This window comes from Bos mutus, chromosome 3, assembly GCF_027580195.1.
Source record: "Bos mutus isolate GX-2022 chromosome 3, NWIPB_WYAK_1.1, whole genome shotgun sequence".
Classification (NCBI taxonomy): Eukaryota; Metazoa; Chordata; class Mammalia; order Artiodactyla; family Bovidae; genus Bos; species Bos mutus.
The window spans coordinates 67,401,145-67,417,491 of record NC_091619.1 but is presented as its reverse complement, the minus strand read 5'-3'; the positions used below and the strand labels follow the sequence as shown (position 1 = coordinate 67,417,491).

Here is a 16,347-nt window from a genome sequence, read left to right as displayed (position 1 = left end):
AATTGACCATTGGCTTAAATATATGGAGATCAATGGTATCATTTGGAGAAAATGGAGTAAGAATAAAAGCCTGAATGCAAGTAAGAAGAGAAGATTCAGACACATTGGATATAAATTATTCTTCTGAGGAATTTTGCAAAAAAAAAAGAACCACAAAGACATGAAGCAGTAACTGTAAGGGGATATGGGATCAAGGAGAAAACTTTTTAATATGGAAGAAATAACAGCCTGTTTTTCTTCTGATGGGGATGATTTAGTAGAGAAGGAAAATGGTAATAAAAAAATAACGGAAGATTTCTGGAGCTGTATGCTGGAGTTTGTGAGTGAGGATAAGATCTAATGCACAAGCAGATGGGCTGGCCTTGGGCACACAGGCTGTTCCTCCAGAGAAGAGCAGGGAAGGCAGAGTAAATACATGAACACAGATAATGGCAGGAAGGTCAGTGTGGGAATCTGTAAAAGTTGTCTACTGAATGTTGATATTTTCACAGGGAAATAGAAAGCCAAGTCAAAGGCTGATAGAGACTGGGAAGGAGGGCTTGGAGGTTTGTGATGAGAGGAAAAGGTGTGAAATTGTTTTCTAGCAGAGTAGCTAGTGAATGGACAAAGGGTCTCTTGTGTGATTGAGGGACAGCATGGAGGGGACCCTGGAGGTTAGCAGCCCTCAATTTAATGGACTGTTGTGTGTGTTTTCTGCAAGAACACACTATTGCCTAGGTTGAGGCATGGAGTAGGCAGAAAGCTGCATTTAGTCATGAATGAGTTTTTGCCAGGAAAGTAAATGAGAGGGGGGGAAAAGAATTGAGGGTTTATATAAAGGTGTGATTCAAAAATTCTTTTCAAAATTTTATTGAAGTATAGTTGTTTTACAATGTTGTGTTACTTTCTGGTGTACAGTTCAGTTCAGTTGCTAAGTCGTGTCTGACTCTTTGTGACCCCATAAACCGCAGCATACCAGGCCTCCCTGTCCATCACCAACTCCCGGAGTCCACTCAAACTCATGTCCACTGAGTCAGTGATGCCATCCAACCATCTCATGCTCTGTCATCCCCTTCTCCTCCCACCTTCAATCTTTCCCAGCATTAGGGTCTTTTCAAATGAGTCAGTTCTTCGCATCAGGTGGCCAAACTACTGGAGTTTCAGCTTCAGCATCAGTCTTTCCAATGAATATTCATGATTGATTTCATTTATGATTGACTGGTTGGATCTCCTTGCAGTCCAAGGGACTCTCAAAGAGTCTTCTCCAACACCCCAGTTCAAAAGCATCAATTCTTCGGCACTCACCTTTCTATATAGTCCAACTCTCACATCCATACATGACTATTGGAAAATCATAGCTTTGACTAAATGGACCCTGGTTGGCAAAATAATGTCTCTGATTTTTAATATGCTAGACAAGGTTGATCATAACTTTTCTTCAAAGGAGCAAGATCTTTTAATTTCATGTCTGCAGTCACCATCTGCACTGATTTTGGAGTCCAAAAACATAAAGAATGTCACTGTTTCCACTGTTTCCCCATCTATTTGCCATGAAGTGATGGGACCAGATGCCATGATCTTAGGTTTTTGAATGTTGTTTTAAGCCAACTTTTTCACTCTCCTCTTTCACTTTCATCAAGAGTCTCTTTAATTCTTCGCTTTCTGCCATAAGGGTGATATCATCTGCATATCTAAGGTTATTGATATTTCTCCCAGAAATCAACCTTGTGCTTCATCCAGTCCAGCTTGTGCTTCATCCAATCCAGCGTTTCTCATGATGTACTCTGCATATAAGTTATATAAGCAGGGTGACAATGTACAGCCTTGACATACTCCTTCCCCAATTTGGAACCAGTCTGCTGTTCCATGTCTGGTTCTAACTATTGCTTCTTGACTTGCATACAGATTTCTGAGGAGGCAGGTCAGGTGGTCTGGTATTCAAACCTGTTGATCTCTGGTTCCTCTGCCTTTTCTAAATCTAGCTTGAACATCTGGAAGTTCATGGTTCAAGTACTGTTGAAGCTTGGCCTGGAGAATTTTAAGCATTACTTTGCTAGCATGTGAGATGAGTACAATTGTGTGATAGTTTGAGCATTCTTTGGCATTGCCTTTCTTTGGGATTAAAATGAAAACTGACCTTTTCAAGTCTTGTGGCCACTGCTGAGTTTTCCAAATTTGCTGGCAAACTGAGTGCAGCACTTTTACAGCATCATCTTTTAGGATTTGAAATAGCTCAACTGGAATTCTGTTACCTCCACTAACTTTGTTTATAGTGATGCTTCCTAAGGCCCACGTGACTTCACATTCCAGGATGTCTGGCTCTACGTGAGTGATCACATCATCATGATTATCTGGGTCGTGAAGATCTTTTTTGTACAGTTCTTCCATGTATTCTTGCCACCTCTTCTTAATATCTTATGCTTCTGTTAGTTCCATACCATTTATGTCCTTTATTGAGCCCATCTTAGCATGAAATGTTCCCTTGGTATCTCTAATTTTCTTGAAGAGATAGCTAGTCTTTCCCATTCTATTGCTTTCCTCTATTTCTTTGCACTGATCACTGAGGAAGGCTTTCTTATCTCTCCTTGCTATTCTTTGGAATTCTGCATTCAAATGGGTATATCTTTCCTTTTTTCTCCTTTGCCTTTCGCTTCTCTTTTCATAGCTGTTTGCAAGGCCTCCTCAGACAACCATTTTGCCTTTCTGCATTTCTTTTTCATGGGGATGGTCTTGATCACTGCCTCCTGTACAATGTCATGAACCTTCGTCCATAGTTCTTCAGGCACTCTGTCTATCAGATCTGATGCCTTGAATCTATTTCTCACTTCCACTGTATAATCATAAGGGATTTGATTTAGGTCATACCTGAATGGTCTAGTGGTTTCCTCTACTTTCTTCAGTTTAAGTCTGAATTTGGCAATAAGGAGTTCATGATCTGAGCCACAGTCAGCTCCCGGTCTTGTTTTTGCTGACTGTATGGAGCTTCCCCAAATTTGGCAGCAAAGAATATAATCAATCTGATTTTGGTATTGACCATCTGGTGATGTCCATGTGTAGAGTCTTCTCTTGTGTTGTTGGAAGAGGGTGTTTGCTATGACCAGTGTATTCTCTTGGCAAAGCTCTATTAGCCTTTGCCCTGCTTCATTCTGTACTCCAAGGCCAAATTTGCCTGTTACCCCAGGTGTTTCTTGACTTCCTACTTTTGCATTCCAGTACCCTACAATGAAAAGGACATTTTTGTGTGTGTGTAAGTTCTAGAAGGTCTTGTAGATCCTCATAGAACCGTTGAACTTTAGCTTCTTCAGCATTACTGGTCAGGGCAGACTTGGATTACTGTGATATTGAATGGCTTGCCTTGGAAATGAACAGAGATCATTCTGTGGTTTTTGAGATTGCCTCCAAGTACTGCATTTTGGACTCTTTTGTTGACTATGATGGCTACTCCATTTCTTTAAGGGATTTTTGCCCACAGTAATAGATATAATGGTCATCTGAGTTAAATTCACCCATTCCAGTCCATTTTAGTTCACCGATTCCTAAAATGTTGGTGTTTACTCTTGACATCTCCTTTTTGACCCCTTCCAATTTGCCTTGATTCATGGACCTAACATTCCAGGTTTCTATGAAATGTTGCTCTTTACAACATCGGACTTTACTTCCATCACCAGTCACATTCACAACTTGGTATTGTTTTTACTTTGGCTGGTGTACAGCAAAGTGATGTTTTTATATATATATATATATATATATACACACACACACATATATATACACATACATACACATTTTTCCATTGTACTTTATTAAAAGATATTAAATATAGTTCCCTGTACTAAACAGGAAATCTGTCTATATAGAACCCTGTTTATCTATTTTATATATAGTAGTATTTATCTGTTAGTACAAAACTCATAATTTATCTCTCTTCTCCCTTCCTCTTTGATAACCATAAATTTGTTTTCTATGTCTGTGAGTTTGTTTCTGATTTGTAAATAAGTTCATTGGTATCATTTTTCAGATTCCTCATATAAGTGATAATCATACAGTATTTGTCTTTCTCTGACTTATTTCACTTAAGCAGTGGCCTCCAAGTTGCTGCAGATGGCATTATTTCATTCTTTTTATGGCTGAGTCATATTCCATTGTATATATGTACCACATCTTCTTTAACCATTCATCTGTTAATGGACATTTAGGTTGCTTCCATGTGTTGGCTATTGTAGATCATGCTGCTATGAACACCTAGGAGCATGTATCTTTTCAAATTAAGAGTTTTCTCTGGATTTATACTCAGGAGTGGAGTTGCTGAATCACATGGTAGTTCTGTCTTTAGTTTTTTAAGAAACCTCCATACTGGTTTCCATACCTGCTGCACCAATTTACATTGCCACAATAACGTATGAAGAAGTGAAGTCGCTCAGTCATGTCCGACTCTGCGACCCCATGGACTGTAGCCTACCAGGCTCCCCTGTCCAAGGGATTTTCCAGGCAGTAGTACTGGAGTGGATTGCCATTTCCTTCTCCAGGGGATCTTCCCAACCCAGCGATCGAACCTGGATCTCTCGCATTGTAGACAGACTCTTTACCGTATGAGGGCTCTATAAAGGAGTGATTTTCAAGAGGGACCATGGAGTTTAAATAATATAAAGAAGGAGATGGAAAGATGATAGAACTGAGGGAAACTTTGAAGGGTATCAGGTCAGTGGTTTGTAGGTCCCAGTGAGGTAGAAGAATAACTGGAGTTGAAATATTAGAGGGACTGAAATGATTAGACAGTATGATGTTTGAAATTAAGGGTGGTAATTATTGGTACTGACAAGAGCGAGGATTTGACCTTGGGGGTGAGTGGCTGCGATAAAAACAAGGTTCTGTGGTAGAGGTGGTCACAGAACTAAGATGTTAATACCCCAAGATGGCTTAAATCTCAGCAGGAAATAAGCTATCAAAAGTCTTTGAGGGACATGAGGAGGAAAGCAAGCAGATTTTCTAGAGAAGACCTTTGGCTGTGGTTTACTTGCACAAGGAACCAGGAGGAAGCAAATAAGTCAAAATCCTACTGAGTTTTTAAGGTAGTTGTACTGCTAAATTCATGACCTAACCTGAAAAGGCATTTGACTGTTAAAATAATCTTTGACATGATAAACTTGTACAACAGGAAGAGAGTTTCAAAGCCACGTGGCCTTTAAGAGGGCATATTTCCAGTGTTCAGCAGTGGTATGGCCTGAGGTTGACAGACAGGAAATAACCTTCCAGTTTGTTGAGCGAAGGATCACAGGATTATAGATAAGGAACTTCCTTCAGAGAACACAATCCAAAGAGAATAAAAGACTGTTCTTGTGCTATGCAGTAAAGGCCACTGTGCACTTACACCTCCTCCCTTTCTGAATGGGAGTTTGTATTCTAACTTCCCTAGCCCTGTTCCCCATTGTGCATTTAGTGTCAAGACCTGATGGAGAGACTACCCATCATCCATAGATCCTAGACTGTGGGTTGAAGTTCAGTACCACACAGGACTCTGAGTTGTCTCCCTTGGGAAGAAGGGTCCTCTAGAGGACAGATGGATAGACTATAGAAAACGAAAGGAACTGCCCATTGATATCTGTGCCTCTTGTTTCATTTCTTCATGGTACATAAGAGGCTGCTCAGTCCACAATTACATTGCTTTATTTCTTCTTTCCTTCCTGCTTGCATCTCAGGTTGAACATTTAAAACTTATAAGTTTAGGCTATTTGAGTAGAAATACAATGTGTGACCCAACTGAGCCAAGGCTTAGAACAGGGGTGCTTTATTCAGCTTTTTGCCTCCTCCTAGCAACTAGATGCTGCTGCTGCTGCTGAGGCCTTAAGGGATGACAGAGTCACCAGATGAAGGAGCCTGGAAGAGAGCCGCCACTGACTGCAAACACCGCCTTATACTATTATATGGCCAAAAAGAAACTATTGTGTTTAGTCACTGAAAAACTGAAGTTTATTAGTTACAATAGATGGCTTTATTCTTCCTAATGCTAATCTTGAGAAAAATATCTCTACTTCTCTATACTGCAGTTTATTCATTTATAAAAATAGGTGGTTGGACAAGATAATCACTGAGGTTCCTAGTGATACTAAATGATTAATCCCTGTTTTTATTGTATATGAACAAACATGAGATTATACTTCTGTCTTGTCACCTTCCATAAATTCATCATTAATCACACACATCCAGAATTCAAATAGAGTTTCTCAGTTCTGTCATCCAAGAATATTCAAAATTGCTAAACCCAGTGAGGCATATTTTTTGCCTTACCTGTGTGGTAGGGCACTGTAGGTTTACCACCACGGAGGGACTGGTACAGGTGAGCAGGTTAAAGTAAAACAAAATGGACTTGTTCCTAAAAAACAACATAGTAGTTTTTAGTGACTGTGGAAATATTTCATATCATTTCATATCATCGGGTATACTTTAATATAACATGACCTTTAAAAATCTGCTTCATTTCCTCTAGGAAGTTGCAACATATTCCCCAAATTCCCATCAAGTGGCCTAACACTTAAAGTAGCTTTTGGTAATAGTAAAAAGTCAAAATAATCAAATTGTCCATCAACAGGGGATTGGTTCAATAAAGAACTCCACATCTATAAAGTAAAAGATCATACTGCCATTGAAAATAATGTTGAAAAATATTTAATGGATGAATTTAAGAAGCAGGTTACTAAAGAGTATCAAAATATGATTTAATTTTGCAAAAACAGTTATAACACATTATATGCAGAAACAAATGATTATATCTGAATGGTGGCATTATATTTGTTTACATAATTTTGTATTTTATGGGTTTCATGAGATAAACATGTATTATTTCAGTGATCTGAAAAAAGGTAAATTTAGTTATATTTTCTCTCTGTTTAAAATTATGTTCAGGGGCATAGTGGTGGGATAACTTGACATTTATTACTGGGGATCTTCCCTCGTGGCTCAGATGGTAAAGAATCTGCCTGCAATGCTGGAGACCTGGGTTCAATCCCTGGGTCGGGAAGATTCCCCTGGAGAAGGGAATGGCAACCCACTCCAGTAATTCTTGCCTAGAGAATTCCATGGACAGAGGAGCCTGGCAGGCTACAGTCCATGGAGTCACAAAGAGTCAGACACAACTGAATGACAAACACACACACCACACACACACTTCGCTAGCAATAGTGATGACTTTGCCATTTGGCAAGCCACGTTTCTCCTTTAAATCTCAATTTCCTCAGCAGTAAAATGGGGATAATACCAGCCTGACCTGCTGAACAGTGGTGTTGGAGGACATAGGAAAGGGTGGGCTCAAGACAAATGGCTGTCTAACTTTAGTATGCATCAGTGAACCTTGGGGTGTGTGTTGAAAACTGTGATTCCTGACTCCTTCTCAACCCTTCAGAGCCCAGACCCTAGGAATTCACATTTCCCCCTGTGATCCCCAACTGATTCAGATACAGGTGGTCTATAAACAATATCTTGAGAGAACATAGCCATATACATTCAAGAGGAATGTTTCCAGAACCTTGTAAAGTCCCAAGTTAACATGACTACATATACAACATAAAATGTATAATAGGTTGTTGAGTTATATTTTTCCTGCTGACTCACAATCACCAAATAGGATCTGAATCTAGAAACAAAAAAAAAGCTCTCCACAGAAAATGTGGGCTAGATCCTTGCATCACTTCTGCTGCTTCTTGCTCATGTCTTCATAAGCAAAAGATGAGTGAGGGAGGTGATTGGAGACAGTGGAACTGGCAGGATACAGTCATCAGAGTTCAGAGGATTTTTTCTCCCCTCCTCATTGAAAGGGTGGATTATTTCTTCTGGGTTTCAAACCACAAAGGCTCTGAAAGAATCTCTCACAGAGACAGAGGGTATCCCAGTTGGTTCTAGAGGTAAAGAACCCACCTGCCAATGCCAAAGACATAAGAGATTTGTGTTCAATCCTGGGGTTGGGAAGATCTCCTGAAGGAATACATGACCCACTCCAGTATTCTTGCCTGAAGAATCCCATGGACAGAGGAGCCTGGCAAGCTACAGTCCCAGGCTATAGCTGGGACGGTATGGCAGGCTGCCACAAAGTCTCAAAGGGTCAGACGTGACTAAAGCGACTGAGCACACACGGACATGGGAAGGGCGGACCAGCATCTCGGTTTCCAGCTGGATACTGCTTTGTGTGGCAGACTTACTACAGCCCTCTGCCCATTTTAGAGGAGAAATGTGAGACCCAGAAACCACAAGAGAGTGGAAATAAACCAATGGTGCAGATGGAGGACAGCACTGAAGTGGTCTGTCATGGAAGGGTATGGAGCCAAGGAAATGGGCTTGCATCTTCCTGGTGGTACATCGCCTGATAAGAGACTGGAGATGAATCACTAGGGATGGAGCTGAAGGGGTTTGGTGGAGAGAAAGCCAAAACTCATTTCTCAGATCAAAAGACTAGTCAGTAAGGACTTCCCCAGAGAATTTCCACTTTCACACCATGAGAGAGCCAGGCTTTGTCAAGGAGAGAGTTTATGGATAGTCAGTTACATCTTAGTTTCAGTAGTAACAACCATGTGGGACTAGGGCACTGGCCAGGAAAGTAACAGACACTCTTTCTCCTTCTATATGTCACAACACAAAGAGCTAAAACCAGGAGGGAGGGAAGAGAAGGAAAATAACAAAACAGGCCCACTCTTAAGTTCTCTTGCAGAGTTCAAACCTGAGCTGGGGAATTGGAAGAGATGGACTCAAATTTTAAATTGGACTACACTGAACTTTTTAACACGAAGTGTTTAGAAAGCTATGGAAGATACCCAAGATGCCAAAACAAGAAGAAAAGAAATTTGAAAGAACATTATTGAAGGCAATAATAAGGGGGAAATAAACCCACTTCCAGAGAAGGCAATGGCACCCCACTCCAGTACTCTTGCCAGGAAAATCCCATGGATGGAGGAGCCTGGTGGGCTATAGTCCATGGGGTCGCTAAGAGTCAGACACGACTAAGCGACTTCACTTTCACTTTTCACTTTCATGCATTGGAGAAGAAAATGGCAACCCACTCCAGTGTTCTTGCCTGGAGAATTCCCAGGGACGGGGGAGCCTGTTGGGCTGCTGTCTATGGGGTCGCACAGAGTCAGACACGGCTGCCGCGACTTAGTAGCAGCAGCAGCAGCAAACCCACTTCATGTTTGTAATCCCATTGAGTTCTGATGGCTCAAGAATCTGGCTATAAATGCAGGCACAATATGCACAAGGCTACTTAAAGATTCCACAAGAGTGAATTTGGCTCTTTCACCACACAGGCCGCTATACATTCTACACAGTCTCATGGTGCACGTGACTCAAATTTGTACCTAAGTGAATAAATAAATTATTGCATGTCATGCATGGATCATTGGAGTCCCTTAGGAGTAGTTAAAAGGCTGAATGGTAAGTCAGCAAGTGTCAAGAGTCCACCATAGGTAAAACTGACTTATAAACTGCAAAATGCTGCATAAACTTGTTATTCACCAGATAATGCAATCCTCAAGGGTAAAGTTTGTACCTTATTCATGTTTATATCCATCTACTTTCCCAACACTTAGCCTAGTACTTGGCCCATTCCAGGCACTCATCAGATGTTGCAGAATGAATGAGATCAATTTCAGAATAAGTTTCTCAGTATCTTAGAATCCTCCTTAGTTTTTTAACACATCTGTACTCATTCTGTCAAAGCCTGCCTGATATCCTTTAATGTCAGTGGTCCTCAGATTCCTTATATACAAATCTGCGACCCCATGAACTGTATAGCCTGCCAAGCTCCTCTGTCCATGGGATTTCCCAGGCAAGAATACTGGAGTGGGTAGTCACTTCCTTCTCCAGGGGATCTTTCCAACCCAGGTAGGGAACCTGGGCCTGCTGCATTGCAGGACGATTCTTTACCATCTGAGGCATCAGGGAAGCCAAATGGTAATGATTGGAGAGGAATAATTCTGCAAAAGTGATTAAGGAAGTAACTCATTATTTAACTTGAATTATATTTCCACCATAAATATAAGAAGGGCTTCCCTGGTGGCTCAGAGGTTAAAGCATCTGCCTGCAATGCAAGAGACCTGGGTTCGATCCCTGGGTTGGGAAGATTCCCTGGAGAGGAAATGGCAACCCACTCCAGTATTCTTGCCTGGAGAATCCCATGGATGGAGGAGCCAGGTGGGCTACAGTCCATGGGGTCACAAAGAGTCGGACACAACTGAGCGACTTCACTTTCACTTTCATATTTCCATCATGAAACAATAAAATAGAACCAACTACAAACTACTAGTTCAAGATGAGGTAAGATGCACTTAAGCCCATCTCTTTTCCTTCCTGAGACACATGAAATAGAAAAATAAAAATACCGAAAGGGATAAACACTGCCGTACCAGCTAAGGATGTGCAGGATGGGATCTGCTCACAATTGCACATGAGAGCAATAATTTCTGGAAGATGAAGAGCATATGAGAGTGTGTTGAGTGATGAATGCACTATAGAAAAGCTACAAAAAGGGTGGGATATATGTCCAACCTAGATAGCATATCAAAAGCAGAGACATTACTTTGCCAACAAACATCCGTCTAGTCAAGGCTATGGTTTTTCCATTAGTCATGTATGGATGTGAGAGTTGGACTGTGAAGAAGGCTGAGTGCTGAAGAATTGATGCTTTTGAACTGTGGTGTTGAAGACTCTTGAGAGTCCCTTGGACTGCAAGGAGATCCAACCAGTCCATTCTGAAGGAGATCAGCCCTGGGATTTCTTTGGAAGGAATGATGCTAAAGCTGAAACTCCAGTACTTTGGCCACCTCATGCGAAGAGTTGACTTATTGGAAAAGACTCTGATGCTGGGAGGGATTGGGGGCAGGAGGAGAAGGGATGAGATGAGATGGCTGGATGGCCTCACTGACTCAATGGATGTGAGTCTGAGTGAACTCCGGGAGTTGGTGATGGACAGGGAGGCCCGGCGTGCTGCGATTCATGGGGTCGCAAAGAGTTGGACATGACTGAGCGACTGAACTGAACTGAACTGAACTGATGATATGCCTGTTAGAAAGCATGATACATTCTGGACTCAAAAATGAGAAATGTGGCCAAAAGTGAGAAGATTAATTAAAGGTTTATATATAGGTCTACAGTACAAATCAGCACCTCTGTGCTCCCCCCATAGTCCTACACTTAAGACTTCTAGGATCCAGGAAAAACAGGCAAAAACAAAGGCCTCTTTTGTTGAATGATAGCAAGGGCCTTTGTGAAACTGGATACCCCAGTCTACAATCCTTCATATTCTGGCATTTTAAAAGTCCATGTCTGACAGTCAGCTTCCCACCAGTTCATGTGGTAGTGAAATGTAATAGCTAATACAGTGTTCCTATCCCATACTAGGCAGAGGTCTCCTTGGAAAAACTGACCCAGTGACACAGCAGCTGAGCAAATTCACACAAGTGACCCAATTCTTTCTATAGTAAAAATGGATTACCAAGTAGCATCAGGAATTTAAGAGAAATCAGAAAATGAAAGGAAAGACTAAAATAAACAAACAAAAAGCAATGCTGGATAAAATAAAAATAATTCAGAGCATAGAAGGGACCTTTAAAAAACAGTATTTTCAGAGAGATTCAATCAGATTATTCATAAATAAAAATACTGTTATTATAAACAATTAGAAAACAAGAGGGCTTTAAGAGAATAAAATAATGATTAACAAAATCTAAAAATCAAAGGCAGAACTGGAAAAAACTTGACAAAATCTTCTAGAATACAGAATAAAAAGTCATAAATGGAAAATATAAGGGGGAAAAAAAAGGTATTGAGACTAATCAAAGCGGTCCAAGTTATGAATAATAGAGTTCCAAAAGGACAGCCAATAAAATGGAAAGAATGAAAACAGAAAAGAAATAACAGAAGAAAATTTTTCAGAGGAAAAATTTTTCTAAAGAACTTTTAGAAAAAGTTTTCTAAAGAACTGAAAACTGAAAACTTTTAGAAAAAAATTTTCTAAAGAACTGAGTCACAGTTCTTTAGAATTAAAGGACCCATCAAAGACTAGACAAAAAGATTTTTTTTTAAGTAAGACCTACATTGAATTGTAAGATTTCAGAACACCAAAAATAAATACTTTTAAATGCTTTTCCAAAGGAAAAATCTTTCAAAACAGAAAAAATGATTTCACCACAAGGTTTGTGAATCAGACTAACATTAGACAGAATGGATGCCAAAAACAACAGAATAACATCTTAAAATTTCTGACAGGAATTGTCTTTCAAGATACATCTCTAAAGCTCAACCATCAATCAATTGTAAAGAGGGAGAAGAAAAACATTTCCAAGGATTTATCTTTCTATGCTTTCTTGTCTTATGAAGATAGTCAAGAATGTTCTCCATCAAAACAAGAGTGTCAACAAAGAAAAAAGACAAGCTGGGATACAGAAAAAAGTTCATGGCACAAATTCAGGCTAAAAAAATCCTTCTGTAAATCTAAAGTTAACTGAGCATTCTCTTATTTGCAAAGTGTAGCAGCAGGGTCCAATCTAATGAGGTAGATAAGTCTCAGAATTAAAGCTATGCATTGAGCCTAAAATTTGCCTGGTGCTGAGTAGAACAAAAAGCAGAAACTCTGCAAGGTAGGTGTTCAGAGAAGAGGGAGCCCTTAAAAAATAGTGGGGTTGGAAAGGCAGAAAAACTGTTGTCCTGATAGAGACTGTCCAAGAAAACTTGCTGGCAAATAAAACATTATACAAGAATGTCATTGCTCTAAGTCGAAATACACTAAAATGCAGAATGATGCTAAGCTGCAAATAAAGTGTAAAATTTGGCTTTGGTATCAAGGACACAGTAGAAATGAAAATGTAATGGCCAGACAGTGAATAAACATTAAATAGCTATTAAAAAGTACAAGTCTTATTTCGAAAACTGTTAGAGTCAATCTACCAATAGAATATGAATGATTCTGATGAAATTGCAGAATTGAACTTTATTACAAACTCAATCAGGTAAAGGGTAAACAGAAAGAGGAATGTTCACAGCAGCACTATTCACAATAACCATGACATGGAAGCAAACTAAATGTACATCAACAGAGGAATAGATGAAGAAGATGTGGTGTGTGTATACAGTGGAATATTAGCCATAAAAAGAATGAAATAATGCCATTTGTAACTATATAGATAGACCTGGAGATTCTCATATTGAGTAAGTCAGACAGAGAAATACAAATACTATATAATGTATCACTCATATGTGGAATTTTAAGAAAGGGTACAAATGAATTTATCTACAAAACAGAAATAGAGATACAGATGTAGAAAACAAACATGGTTACCAGAAGATGGGAGGGGGAAGAAGGGATAAATTGGGAGATTGGGATTGATATATAAAACTGGTAACTAATAAACACATTATATAGCACAGGGAACTTTACTCAACACTCTGTACTGGTATATATGGGAAAATAATCTAAAAAGAATGGATATATGTGTGTGTATATATATATATATGTATATCAATAACCTCAGATATGCAGATGACGCCACCCTTATGGCAGAAAGTGAAGAGGAACTAAAAAGCCTCTTGATGAAAGTGAAAGTGGAGAGTGAAAAAGTTGGCTTAAAGCTCAACATTCAGAAAACGAAGATCATGGCATCCGGTCCAATCACTTCATGGGAAATAGATGGGGAAACAGTGGAAACAGTGTCAGACTTTATTTTTCTGGGCTCCAAAATCACTGCAGATGGTGACTGCAGCCATGAAATTAAAAGATGCTTACTCCTTGGAAGGAAAGTTATGACCAACCTAGATAGCATATTGCAAAGCAGAGACATTACTTTGCCAACAAAGGTCCATCTAGTCAAGACTATGGTTTTTCCTGTGGTGATGTATGGATGTGAGAGTTGGACTGTGAAGAAGGCTGAGGCCGAAGAATTGATGCTTTTGAACTGTGGTGTTGGAGAAGACTCTTGAGAGTCCCTTGGACTGCAAGGAGATCCAACCAGTCCATTCTGAAGGAGATCAGCCCTGGGATTTCTTTGGAAGGAATGATGCTAAAGCTGAAACTCCAGTACTTTGGCCACCTCATGCAAAGAGTTGACTCATTGGAAAAGACTCTGATGATGGGAGGGATTGAGGACAAGAGGAGAAGGGGACGACAGAGGATGAGATGGCTGGATGGCATCGCTGACTCGATGGACATGAGTCTCAGTGAACTCTGGGAGTTGGTGATGGACAGGGAGGCCTGGCCTGCTGCGATTCATGGGGTCGCAAAGAGTCGGACACAACTGAGTGACTGATCTGATCTGATATATATATATATATGTAACTGATTCACTTTCCTGTACACCTGAAATTAATATATCATTGCAAATCAACTATACTCCAAAAAAATTTTTTAAAAAAGAAAGTAGAAATAGGAATGGAAAAGAAAGATGGAGAATGGTAGTGGGGATAATACCCTCTTCTTACATAAAGAGCAGTTAAGACTCTGACAAAAGTTAGTGGAAGAAGCAACAGAGACTCAGAATACTATGTAAAGTCATGAAAGTAACTATAAGAAAATCTAAGGTAATAATTGAACTATCAAACATGGAAGGTGGAAGAAGATCAGGAAAACATAAACTACATGAGTTAAATCTTCCATTTTTCATAGCAGGCTATCAGTGGATACTATCTAAAATTAATAAAGCATGAAATCAAAGAATATGATTCAAAGTTATGCAAAAAACTTCCAGAAGAACTAAGACCAGTATTTATTTCCCCCCAAGTCATATGTTAAAATCAAGCCCCCAATGTGATGGTTATTAGGAGATGGGGCCTTTGCGGGTGCTTAGGTCAGGGGGGTGTAGCTCTCATAAATGGGATTAGTGCACTTATAAAAGAGGCCCAGAGATCTCTCTAATCCTTTCCTCCATTTGAGGATGCATAATAAAGATGTCAAACCAGGGAATGGACCCTCACCAAGAAACTGACCAAGCTGACACCTGATCACGAACTTCAAATACCCAGAACTGTGAGATGTAAATTTTTGTTGTTTACAAGCTTAGTCTATGGTATTTTGTTGTAGCAGCCTAAAGTGTCTAAAGCAACCAGAAAGAGGAGAAATTATCTTGTGGAATGAAACTGTGGGTAAGGAGTCTTAAGACAGGAGACCATTGCTTTTATTGCCTTTATTATAAGCTCTTCATTATTGTTGGTTTACTTTCACAGGCATATTTTATTTTGATACAGATTTTAAAAACTAAACCGAGTGGCAAATCTGGGCTTGTAGAATGTTCAAAAAAATTTGTGAGATCTCTTTGCCATTTTGTAAGAGTTTTTTCAGTGAATTGCAGATAAAGGTACTCTTTCACTTAGATGTCAAATTAATGCAAAATTTAAATGGAAGTTTTGTTCTCTTAATCTTTCCTGTTTCCCATTCTGAAGTTCATACTACGTGGATGGGTATTTCAGTCTGTCTAATTTGGCAATTGGGCTGTATCAGTGTTCAAAGTGTTTTTAACCCACATTTTATAAGCTGAAGTTTTTGTAGTAGCCAGAAGGTGGCAACAAAACCAATCGAGTTCTTGCAATTTAGTAGAAATTCCAAAGAAAAGAATCATACCCAAGTATCATGAATAACTTCCCTGCAACCCAAAAGGCAGAGAAAGTCACACACATCAAAAAAGCACCCCATTTCACTTAGAGTTTATCTCTTTTGGCATTTTAGAAAACTCCCAGTTTTTCCCTTGGAATCCTTTTGTTTAGGCATGGATAAACGAAGCATAGAACCAACAGATTCTAGCCCAAACTCTGTTGCACATCTCTAAGCATAGAATTTTAAGCTCAGTTATTTCATTAATCATGAAATTACTGAGCACAAATGTTCTGTTACAGTCTAACAAGTATGTCCTGGACCCAACTGTTCCGAGTGTCTAAACTGCTTACACATCCTAACAAAGATCCATTTCATCTGCAAATGAACATACATACACACACATTTACTTGTAATAACGGTACTTTTTCTCTGCTTGGTCTATTTATTTTTTAGTGGGGGAGGGAAAAGAAGAGGAGGTTAAAACAATGTTTTTTGTCTGCTTCAAGCACTTTCCCAAAGAATGATGTTTCATTCATTATACATCATTATGGAAGGACAGTATTCTCCTGGCTTTCATGATGGTCTGAATTCATGGTAATATGTGTTTTTTCTGAAATCAGGTGTATTTATTTGGACAATGTTGGTTGTCCTGTGTGTTCCTGTTCTCATATGTAAGCACTTTTGCTTCAAAAACAAATAAAAAATAATAAATACAACTTTTGTTTAATTTGGCTCTGGGCTAATTACTTAAGGAGCTATTTAGCAATAATGGTCTCAGATATTTAAATTCCCTATGATGCTGAAATTAA

At 39.4% G+C, this 16,347-nt stretch overlaps 1 protein-coding gene across 1 annotated transcript in view; it reads right to left on the bottom strand.

Annotated features, from left to right (window-relative positions):
- The window catches only part of SLC44A5 (solute carrier family 44 member 5), a 230,561-nt gene that overhangs the window by 51,123 nt on the left and 163,091 nt on the right, over window positions 1-16,347 (bottom strand). The window contains exon 6 of the mRNA XM_070362122.1: window positions 6,265-6,349. Within this exon, the coding sequence (XP_070218223.1) occupies window positions 6,265-6,349 (85 nt within the window). The remainder of the gene's footprint in view (window positions 1-6,264; window positions 6,350-16,347) is intronic.